At 38.2% G+C, this 12,453-nt stretch overlaps 1 protein-coding gene across 1 annotated transcript in view; it reads left to right on the top strand.

The window, feature by feature from the left end:
* Positions 1 to 8,886, top strand: part of LOC125019741 (CMP-N-acetylneuraminate-beta-galactosamide-alpha-2,3-sialyltransferase 1-like) — a 10,230-nt gene extending 1,344 nt beyond the window's left edge. Inside the window, exons 2-6 of the mRNA XM_047604704.1 lie at positions 2,978 to 3,174; positions 3,258 to 3,437; positions 4,135 to 4,171; positions 4,691 to 4,810; positions 8,321 to 8,886. Coding sequence (XP_047460660.1) covers positions 2,978 to 3,174; positions 3,258 to 3,437; positions 4,135 to 4,171; positions 4,691 to 4,810; positions 8,321 to 8,488 — 702 coding nt within the window. The 3' untranslated portion in view covers positions 8,489 to 8,886. The remainder of the gene's footprint in view (positions 1 to 2,977; positions 3,175 to 3,257; positions 3,438 to 4,134; positions 4,172 to 4,690; positions 4,811 to 8,320) is intronic.
* Positions 8,887 to 12,453: the final 3,567 nt, after the last annotated feature.

The following is a 12,453-nucleotide window of genomic DNA, read 5'->3' as shown; positions in this document are numbered from 1 at the left end:
AACTACAAAAAGTCTCATCGCTGTGCTTGCCAACAAAGGTTTCTCTACAAAGTACTGACTTGTGTTGTGCTTGGGGATCAAATACTTATTTCCTTAATAAAATACATAACAATTTATAACTTTTAGATTGTGTGTTTTTTATGCATTTTCGATTGATATTCTGTCTATACCCATAACCAGTAAACAACCATAAAAACCAGAGTCTGATCATTTCTATGGAAGTGGGCAAACTTACAAATTCAGCAGGGGATCAAATACTTATTACTAATACTTACCCCCACTGTATAATATACAAGGCAATTTTTGTCTGAGATGCAAATTATATTAGATTCAATCTTATTATCATTACAGTGCAATGCTGATCAGAATTCAAAGAAGCAGCAAACTGCAGTATAATATAACATATGGGAATGCTGAGGTATGAAGAATTAACATACACAGTGAGCACTTTGATGTAAAGTTTAACACTATAAACACACTTTAGACAAAATGAACTGTAACAATAAACGATTCTTATATAACTTATATAACTTAAACTTAAAACTCTATTATATGAAGGAATATCATTTTGACTGACCATTACAAGCAGAGCAAACGTTAACCAATAATAAATGAAAATAAAAATGCAGACAGATGTAAACACCTGCTTAATAGGGCTTAATGAGGTATTATTATTATTATTATTATTATTTAATAGGCTTTGCTATGCAGTACCAAAACTAGTGTGGGCTTATTCTTTTCATAATAAGAAATAATAGTATCAATTAGTTTTAGTATAAAAATAACAATGAAAAATATAAGTTGCGCTTTTTTTTCTTCTCCACATCATGGACAGCGCCATTAGCATTTGCCTATACTGCCTATGCCGCGGGCCGGCCCTGTCTGAGGGGGAAAGAAACGTCTACTGCTGTTTCTGTGAGGGCAGCGCCATCTGTTGGTGATGCCTAATCATTTAATGTTCCATAAATCCATACATCCATAAATGCTAACGCACACCTTAAAACCAGCCAGCTCCATTAACCAAGCACGCACAATGAAATACACATGCATATGCTTTCAATATGCCAGATTATAATATGCCTACAGTATTAGTATCATAGCGGTAGTATATTCCTGTAATTCTATAATTTACTTGAACTCACCAATTCATGAATATTACGTTTTTACGTTTGAAGATGATGCGCGTCTGATGCGTCTTGTCCGTTAGTGAGGGAGCTGTGTAAATATTTCAAACTTCCTTCTCTGATCTATGGTTGCGTTTAGACTGTAGCGGATATACATACACAGCATAATTCTCACTGAAGGGTACAACTGAAACGAGCATAAGTCAGAATATTTCCTTCAGCACTTTCACACTTACGTTTTTGGATGCAATGACTTGATTGGATAAACGATTAAATGGGATGTAGTTAGACATGAATTCATTTCACTAGCAAACAAAACAACGACAACGAAAAAAATAAGTTTAAAGTATCTTCTAAGAACACATTGATTGTACATACCATATAATGGAGGAAAGCACCAACACTTGGGCAGACCAGTGTTCTTTTTTTGTGGCACTGATGTCTGTTCTGTTGCTACCACCACGCCCCACCTTTCCACACCTGCAGCTTCCAGGGATTATCTGACACCGATCAGCTGACAGTTTACCCAGTAGTCAGTAGTGACACACTCATATAGTGGTAGTTGGACCAGAAGCGCATTCACTGATCAGGCAAGAGATGAAAACTAATTATATTACTTTTTAAAATAATTTATTTACATTTGATTACCTATCGGCTTAATATGTTGTTATGATTGACTAAGTCAACAATTCTGCCACTAAAATAGTCTCATTATTATTATTGTCATTATTACTTCTTTCACTCCCTCCTCTTCTTCCCTTTTCTTCTTCTTGGACTTAGACAGACTTTAATGATACACGAGGGTCACAGGAGTAAAGGTAGCACTCTTAAAAACCACAAGTAAAAAGAAAAGAAAATAAGATTTAGATTTAGATTGAAATAAAAAATATTATTAAATATTAATAATATAGTAAAAATGAAATGTGATATGTAAGTGTAATCAAAAATCTTCAGAATTAGCATTATGAACAAATGTACAAAAGTATTTGTCCAAAAATATCCAGTTGTTTGGTCAGATGCATAGCAACAGTGGCATGGATCGTGTCGTAGGCTGTTGCCTTGTCCGCTGAGAGAGGGATGTAAACTCCAACAACAACTCCAAAGCGCTTCTCAGACACATTCCCTCTGGGACCCAGCAAGCGCACACAGTCCATCCATCCTGCTGCACAACACATCACACGCCGACCTGAACTTCCTTCTCCTCCTCCACCTCCAACTCCAGCCTGGCATCTACAGCGCTTCTTCTGACGTTCAGTGGGAATCTCAGTCGTCGCTCAGCTGGACAGCAGATGATGATGATGATGATTATTATTATTATTATTATTATTATTATTATTATTATTACATCATCTTCCTCTTTTCCTTCGTCTCGTTTCATCTTTTGACTACAGACTTACAGTCTGTAAAAATTAATTAATGTAAATGGACTCGATGTGTCTTTTTTTTTTTTCTGACGACATCTGTTGTTAGATCCCATAGGTACAGATAAGACAGCTTCACCGTTTATACAGGGTTACGGCTTCACGTCAGCAGAATATTACCCCGACTGAATTCAGTGATAGCGCTACTCAAGCTGTAGGCGGGTTAACTCGCCTGGCTTCCGACCACCTTTAAGCCTGATGTCTGCCCCGCTTCCTCTCCTCCTCCGGAACCACCAGTCAGGGAGGCTTCCCGCAACTGTTTCCGAAGTTGAGTCCCGGTAGTTGTGGTGGTTTACCCCTAATGGATCACTTCACTTGGTGCGTGCCAGGTTAAGATTGAAAGTTTTAAAGTGGACTCAATAGACTAAAATGCAGATATTCGTTGTAATAATGTGCTAGTCCAGATAAACATTCTGTATCTGTCTCCACCAGCACTTACAGGATGAAAAACAAGACTACAACACATATAAAGAAACAGTGAACAGCCTGTTTCAGACATTCCCAACCATCCTGGAGCCTGTAAAACTCAGCAGAGACAGCTGTAAGACCTGTGCTGTGGTGGGAAATTCTGGTAACTTGAAGGGATCACGTCATGGACCTCAGATAGATTTCCATGATTACATCATCAGGTAAATATTCACCAAGAAGAAAATCTCATTTAAAGACTGGCCTCTTCTTAAAGAGTGGAATGATTTCCCCTGTGTTTTTTTAGAATTAACAGGGGTCGCACCAAAGGCTTCGAAGAAGATGTTGGCACCAAAACAACTCATCAGGTCATGTATCCAGAGAGTGCCGTGGATTTAGACAACTCCACTCACCTTGTGTTGACCCCATTCAAGATACTGGATCTAGAGTGGCTCAGGATGAGCATGACAACTGGATTTCATGGAATGTGAGTCAATCCTCTTTTCAATTTTTTATTTTAGACTGTATTTAAGTGGTTGTCCCAGTTTGCTATCAGGTGTGTTTAATGTAATGTGATTAGATCATACTATGCATGCTGCGTGTCATGCGTGTGATTCTAAGTGACAAGGGATGCCAGTTAGAGGGCTCAGTCCATGCTCACAGAAGCTGAGTCATGATGCTAAACTACAATTCCACCTCAATCAGATTGGTTGTGTCAGATTATAACATAGGAGTACTTCCTCTTGGACTAACCTGGAACAGTCACACTAGATGATCTTGAAATCATTCTACAGTCTATTGGGGTCTTAGGCAATAACTGCCACCAGACTTGGTCACAGACAGAGCAAGACACACTGCTCCACTGGCTAAGTCAACTAAGTTAATAGTTGATGAAAGAACAAATAATTCAATGTGAGTAGAAATTACTTTCCCCTGTTTTCAAGATTGACTAGCACTTAGCTATTTAGTGTCGGTAATACTTGTCATTATCTGTGAGAGCAAGGAGGAAGACTGTGCTTGGACATAATGTGTGTTCCTGTAGTGTTTCATGAGTTTCATGTAAAATAGATTATGCAAATTAGAATTTTGTTTAATAGACACACAGGTCACATCTGCATGATGATCTTTTGGAGGGTGTGTCAAAGACTTAATTTGAATTTGTCACTTCATGCCGTCCCCAACAGGTCCGTAAAATCAAAAATAGCAGCCAACAAGGATTTGGTGAGTAACACTAAGAGATTCATGGACTCTACAGGTAGTGGGTCGTGTAACTCTCCTGTTATCCTCAAATGTTACTAACACATTTTACCCTTGAAGTCAATTTGACGCCAGGGATATTTGCCTCCAGAATATTATTTACATGAATTTGTTGACCAAGTTGTTGTGTCAGGACCTTTGTTGATTTGTTGAATACATAAATAACCCCTTGATAATGAAACCTACCAGGGAGTTGACCTTTCCTCTAGCGCCACCATCAGGGCAAACTTTTAAATTAGAATGAACAGTTTGGGGTCAAACCTACCCCAGAGGAACACCAATGTGTGCACTGTGTTCAGCACATTGAACAAATATCATGATGATAATTTTGTGCTTAGCCAGTTGTCTCCATCAAATTAAGAAAAGTCATAAAATACGAATGAAAAAAGTCAACTGTTATTTTTTGAATGATGAACATTGAATGGGGTCAAACTTACCCCAGGTATAACAGGAGGGTTAAAGACCAATTCTGATTGACAACAGGTGATGGTGATCAACCCGGCTTTCATAAGATACGCTCATGACACGTGGCTGGGACAGAAGGGCCGGTATCCATCCACTGGCTTTATAACTTTGGCTCTTGCGCTGAACATTTGCAATGAGGTAAGTTCATACCTTGAACTGGAGCTGCCTTTGTGAGGTTTAAAAAGTTCATGGTTTCTGAATAAATAGCGAGTCTAAAGCGAGCAGCTCAGTATGTTTGTCACATTTAAAACAAAGGTCACAACAACAAAGGCTTAGCACTCAGACATGTGACCTGCATGACTGAGTAAGATAAGGTCGTAGTTGGCAAAGTTTTTAGGTTAAATATAATTTGCCCACAGTGATGGAAAAAAATCCCTTAGTGGTAAAAGATAGATGCTGACCTCCTCCATACGAGACTCTGAGGCACTTTGGTCACAGCGGCTTCTGTTCTTGTCAGGGAAGGTAAAACCCAAGTTCAACAGCCACTACTTGATACATAACAAAATAATCTCGATACTATATTACATATTTGTAAAAATGAGTGACGTAACCCACTGAGCAAAGAAACATCTAAACAACGTCTTCAAGTCATTTTTGCACGTCTAATTTGGGTCACCTGAAGGTGCAGACTGTTACTCCAGACAACGTCTTTTTGTGACATCTACTGAACGTCCATTCATGAAGTCTACAGTACATAATTATAGGAGCTACTGGTAGTCCAAATGTGGTCTTTGTGGACATCTTTTCTATGTCAAATTTGAAACTCATTTTTAGACATTGTTTTTATAGTGTACCAGTGCTTCCTCTACATTCATTTAAGCTGCCACTCCTTCAAGTTTGTTTTCTTTTCTTTCTTTTTTTTTTTTTTTACTGACGCAAATACACTGTCACTGCATGTCTGCTTGCGACTACAAAGGTAAACAACAGATAACTATCTTGCTCAATATCTACTTTTTGGGGTTCTTAATCTACCAGTTACCATCACTTTGTGTCTCGTCTGCTCGACGGCACTAGGTTTATCAATAAAAAATGAGGTTATCATGACCCAGAAGTTTAACACCTGTTGTTTAACTCAAGTTTAACCTGACAATATCACATGATGGTGGTGACCGACGCTGCACGCGTAATTATCCGACGTTTTATCGAGTTGTTTTCTTTTTGCTCAGGTGTATTAGGTCACTGGTGGGCCTTAGAACACTGTGTACTGTACTGCTTTTAGTTTAGTTTAGTTTAGTTTCTATGCATATTTCTCTACAGCAGATGGTAACTGGAAATGCATACCAAAGGCATTACATGTTTCCACTCCAAACCTGCTGCGGAGCCAAACAAAACAGTAAAATTAACTGGTAAAGGAAACAGGTTCCTACCTTCTGGGCAAGACCACAGCCAGGTTAACAATAAATCACAATCCAATCCCGGCTGTTTTTTCCCACATCTTTATTGCAAACATAATGTTGATTTCAGTTGAGAAATACTAGTTACTAGGCTACAAATTCAACAAACAGCAGCCATCATAACCCTCATATAAGTTTAAAAAAAAAAAAAAAGAAGTGGTAAAATAAAATGAATAAAATGACACCTCCTGGGTCTGTACTACAAAAATAGGGTTAGTCCTGAGTGACTATGTACAAATATAAGAACAATTAAAATATAAAACAATAATAAAAAAAAACAAATAGTGAACACTGGTAAAAATCAAATGTATTTTTTTTGTTTACACTGATAAATGTTAATTTTATTAACAACAATAATAAAAAAGAAAAACAACACGCTGAGGACAGCGGCTATAGTGTTGAAACAACACTATTCGTAAAAAATAAAGCTGAGCATAGTTTCTTCAAACAAAATCAGCCCTGAGTGACTGTGAAGCCCCCATCTCCAGTCCTTTGAGGTGCATGCTTTAAATACTCTGAAGTATGTGTCCTTGTAAGTTCCAGATTATCAAATTGCATGATTCTATCAAAGGAAAGATATTTTCCTCTCCTTCAGCCCAGGATCTTTATACCTTTTGGGAAGGATAGTCCATCTATGCACAAATCACGCGACAATTTCTCACATTTAGGATATTTATTTGGTACACAGAGAATAGGTATTGATTTCAGCGCTGAGGCTTCAGTCAGTCCACCTTAGGGGTAGAAAAAAACAAAAGCTCCCCTTCAAGCACGTACAGTGACCTTATTCTACCTAGACTCCGCGGTTCCAGAAGGGAGGAGCACTGCCTCTCATGTGTCAGTGAGTTTCTATGTGTAGCCAATAAGCTTTTTTCCAGCGTATGAAATATTAGGGTGTGATGAGTTTCTAGTCTGTGCGCAAGCTGTAGCAAAACGGAAGACAACCCCTTATATGGTGAGATAGCGGAAGTAACATTCTTCCTGATTCTTCTCAGTGTTATACACAGGCTGAAGGCCTTATTAACCTCTTAAAACCCAACAATTCCACCTGTACAAGTAGAAAAAGTAAAACTACACAAATGCACACTCGTAACACTGTATGTGTTATATATAACGTTACCAAACGCTCTATGTATTGATTTTTCGCTGGCTTTGTTGTAAACTATTTGTCGTGTTCAAAAGCTAACGTTAGCAGATGCAATGCTAATTGTAGCGACAACGGGTTTGAAATAGATCAACACGACAGCTAAAACGGCAAACGCTATAAATGCATAAATGGACACAAAATTAACTAGGCAAGTCTATGGGCTGACCAAACTTACTTGCAATTCAGTAGACACTGATTTCAGGTGGCTGTAGGTTGTTGTAGAGGACGTATAATATTTGTCTAATGTTTAGAGGGAAGCGGCCGCAAGGTAGTGATGGGAAACTGTTAAATGTTAAAACTGTTAAATAATTTGTGTTTAATAAAAAAAAAAGATTATTAAAGTAAAAATTATGCATGCCCCACCCACACCCCCACCATTAAAATCGTAACAGTGATTAAAAGTAGATGTACAACGCAGGCGATGCATATTATAAACGTAAAGCAATGTGTGTTTTAATTGTGGAAATTAAAGAAATTCTAAACGTAAAACAATGTGTTCCATTCCCCCAAAGTCGTTCGGTCCAGGAAATTAAAATTTACACCGCAAATTACCTACCATATGTCTGGGAGAACAGAGGTCCTGTGATAAAACTAATCCAGTGGCACTGTCTCTGAGCATTAGAATGATGAAATCATGAAATCAATCATTTAAGTGTTGGCAAAGGTGGAGCTGATTTAAATACTGAAAGGACTATTTCTTCCCCAGGATAAATAGTATGAAAAAATATATGTTGTATTATCCTTTATAATTTACAAAGTAACCAAAGCTGTCAAATATATTGTAAATTGTTATCTGACACACAGTGGAGTGAGGTGGAATCCAGCAGAGATCATGCCGTGCGAATGCTCCACATGAACCACACATGAATCACTGGATGTCCCAGGTGAAACTGGTTCTGTGTGAATATATTTTTTTCATCTCGTACACCCCCAGAGACAGTCTTTGAATCATTTCCTTTTTGCTTTCACTGACCATTCATCCATCTCCACCTCGACCATAATTCAATCATTATTTTGGCTGGTGTGCACGTATTAGTTACAAAAGTGAACAAGTCTTTTATACATTATGTAGTTTTGTTGGCTGTTACATGTTGGTTTTCCTTTTCACAGGTTCATGTGTTTGGTTTCGGAGCAGACAAGGATGGAAACTGGAATCATTACTTTGAGGAACTCCGGGACAAAAAGTTCAGAACTGGAAACCATCCAGGACAACGGGAGTATGATGTTATCCAGCATTTAGATGAGCAAAAACAAATCTCCTTTTATAGAGGGTGGTGAATTCCTGACATGCTGAATGACATGCTGCTTTCTTTGGGAGAACACTACCAGAGTGGAAGGAAGAAATAAAAGCTAAATTAAAAGTGTACCAGGTGGAAGTTTGTATGAAATGAAGCAATTATGCACGGTTTCAGGGTATTCACTGTTTGTTTGTATTTATTTTTGAACCAGGGATGCACTTTTATATTATTGAAGGGAATTTACTAATATGTTGGAGAAAGTTTTGTTGAGATACTGTGTATATGTGCTTGTCAAAGCTACTGTGATTAACTCATGTGACATGGTCACCCTTACAGTCTTCTCTCTACCCAAATCTAAACATCACATCCACATACATCAAGACCATATGAAGAAAACACACATTGAAATACAACTTAATCCACTCAGACCTCAAACGCAGAAACCATTTAATTGTTGTCTTCTTCTCTTTGGTTTCAGTTGTTGTGAATCTGCGTTACAAACACTGATAAATGGGACCAAGTAGCTTTGGCTGCCAAAGTTATGTAGCCTCCAGATTTTGATTTCGTTCTTTGTTGCCATGTACAAATGTTATTTGTGTGTACTAGGCTGGTTTGACTTGTTTATGGCATATGGAAACTTTCCAAGGGGATTTGTTGCGGAGACAAGAGAGTAAATCTGCCAGTAGGCAACTGTAACTGCAACTTGTTTCTTGTTTTTCTACATTCAGTGCAATTGAACTAAATTAGTTGTACTCATTTATTTTTTGGTCGTATTTTGGCCAAATTAATTAAACATGGGACAATAGCCAAACTTTATTCCAACAAGTGTACCCAACAAAGGTTGACCAGTAGGATAAAGCAGAAAGTGTACTCCTCATGTCTTGTTGAAATATTTGTTGAATCATTTTGTTTCCGTCTTTAGGAGTACATGAAAAACAAGTTTTTCCAATTTCAACAAATATAAATGCAAATAGAACAAGTATTGAAACTAATATTGAAATCTGTCTAGCTGGTGTGACCCAGGCAGAAAAAAGACAACTGTCGCCTCCTGTCCAGTCCAACTGGCAGCAGGTTACAAATAGCTTTACCAACAGATGGAGCGACAGTGGGGACAGCTAATCACATGTAAGCGGCAAACGGGAGAGCCAATCAGAGCGATATTTGGGTTAGAAGTGGGACTTCAAGCAGAAACTGAGTGTTATCCCTTTGTGTTCCGTAATTATTAACTAAATACTATGGACAGTGGTTGTATTTGTAGTGTTGACACAGTAGAGCAGGGCGTGTCCTGAGCATCCCCATCTACACCGATGCTTTTGTAGCCTCTTGGATGAATTGTGGGGTCATTTTGATCGGCCGACCGCTCTTGAAAAGATTTACCACTTTTCCACAATTTCACCATTTGTGGATAATGGCTCTCAAAGCTTAGTCCCAAGGCTTTAGAAATGGCTTCAGAATTTCTTTGGATCTTGGCATGATGTCTACATTGTAAAATAAATAAATAAAATTAATAGTTAAGTGCTGTGAAATCACAACACAAAAATATGTAAATAGATAAACAATGAAGTGATGTTTAATTTAGGATAATATTTTGTAAAATACTTAACCAGTCACAGCTGTTAATTTACCTGTTTTTTTTCTCATTAATATAATTGGATAATTGGAAATTTCTAGTACATTTTAAATACAATGGTAATGATTTTCAATATAAATTTGTCATTAGCACATTCACATTCACACGTTTTTTCTCACTTATCCAACTCTAGGGAATACGGTGATTGACTAAATTTCTCATAGGGGTGGCGTATCAGCCTTTAAACATTTAAACGTTTTGTGAAAATAGGAAAATAAAGTCTTGTCTTCAACTTTGTTTGTATTATGTTTTGTTTTTGTTTTCTGTTCTTTTTCAGGATGGTCCTGCTTTTCCTCACAACGGTACATTCTCTGGATCGAATTATCATACAGGACAACATCCCTTTCCAACATTTCTGCCATCTACATGGTGTTTGGGAGCTATTATTGCTTTAATGTCCATTAACCATCAGAGCAGACGTCTACCCTGGAGTTTATTCAGAGGTATGTCTCTTTGGATTGGCTTTAAATCTAATTTGCATTGTATTGAGGTGAAACAAATCTGAATAACTCCTGCTAAAAAACATATTACCAGAGTGAGTGCTTTGTATTGTGATTTGTCTTTTTTTCTATGAAAGTCAACAATACTGTAAATGCAAGGGTTTTCATCAAAGGATCATAGTCTCAGTCACCATTGATAACTCATTCAGCAACATTTATTTATTTAAATGAAAATCTCCAAGATTGTAACTGCTATGGTCCAATTTTATTATTATTAACAAAGTTGTCTGTTTTTCTTCTATTTCCCAAGGTGTTTTATCTCCATCAACCCAGAGAAGGGCACTAAAGTGGAGACTAAAAAGTCCCATTTTCATATGAACCCAAGAGTCCTCACCTTGATTCAGGAGCTTTCGGATCATGAGTGATGTCTGCATAAGATTCACGGCACCTGACGACGTGCCCCATTCAGAATTCCAATGTTTGTTGCAGATCATATCTAGTCTGTTCAGAGACAAAATTGTTTATATACAGATTTTATAGTTTTATACAGGGGTGGACTGGGACAAAAATTCAGCCCTGGCATTTTCTGTCCAGACCAGCCCACTACATTATCAGCAGACACCACGTAGAAGTCCACAAATCTCATGGCGTCTTCTCTCATGCATACCAGAAAGGAGAGTCATATTCCTTGATAGCAGTTAACAAATAAAGCAGACTAAAATTGACAGCTATAGCAATCAATCAATCAATCAATCAATCAATCAATCAATCAATCAATCAATCAATCTTTATTCATTATAGAGTCAAATCACAACAGAGGTATGTCATGACTAGGGGTGGGACGAGACTAACCGGAAGAACCCTTATGCTACCCTTTCAGTTTTTAGTCTGTGACTGTGAAAATCTTTTTAATGTAAGCCCAGCATTAGTTAAAACCAGACTTGGACAATAATAACAAAATATCCTGACAAATAATCTAAATAGAAACATATTACAGACAGTAGCAGCATTAAAGTTGCTCATTTGTTTTAACAGTGACTCAGTCATTATGAAACCATAAATAGAAAATTGAAAAAAAAATATCCATAGATGTGTGGAAAAAGTATAAGGCATGAATTACAGGTCTGAATAGATATGCATTCTCATATACATGTATGTGCACATGTATGTATTGCCCTACTTCCTCATCAGCAGCCAGCGAGCTCCACTCCTCACCAAATTCATGACCTGCAAAAAACAGTAAACAGAACTTGTACTCAGTATCTCTTGTACTCAGGTCAAGAACCAGCGTGGGTGGGACTCCTGGGCCTCTGTAGCCTATCATAGGACCACTGGGCCAGGTATTTTTTAGACTGACAAGCCAATGGGCCTCTAATGTGTGTGCAGGCTGCAGCGGAGTTCTTGGAGTTCTGCTGTGAGAGGGATGTGTGAGGTCCTTTAGAATTCCCTCTGCTCTGCGCACACAATGGGATCTGTAGATGTCCGGCAGATGTGGCAGTGACCCAGCAATGACTTCCTCTGCTGTTCTCACCACCCTGTTTAGATTGTGCCTATCTTCTTCTGTGCTGCTGCCAAACCAGGATGAAATGCAGTATGTGAGAACAGTCTCAATGGTGCCTCTGTAAAACATGGTCAGGGCAGGAACCGGAAGGTTGACCTTTTTCAGTCTGTGGAGAGAGTGAAGTTGTTGTTGGGCCTTCTTAATGACAGCTCTAGTGTTGACTCTGGAGGTTAGCTTGTCAGTCAGAAGGACCCCCAGGAATTTGGTGTTGTGCACCCTCTCCACCTCAGAGTTGTTGATGTTCAGAGGGAGATGGTGCTGGTGACCAGCCCTCCTGAAATCTATCTACATCTCCTTTGTTTTGGCAACGTTTAAGGCAAGGTTGTTTACCGAGACCTGTCTACCAACTGCTCCACCTTCTTCCTGTACGCCGA

The sequence above is a fragment of the Mugil cephalus genome, chromosome 14 (genome assembly GCF_022458985.1).
Source record: "Mugil cephalus isolate CIBA_MC_2020 chromosome 14, CIBA_Mcephalus_1.1, whole genome shotgun sequence".
Taxonomy (NCBI): domain Eukaryota; kingdom Metazoa; phylum Chordata; class Actinopteri; order Mugiliformes; family Mugilidae; genus Mugil; species Mugil cephalus.
The sequence above is the reverse complement of the archived record's forward strand: the minus strand, read 5'-3'. Positions and strand labels throughout refer to the sequence as shown.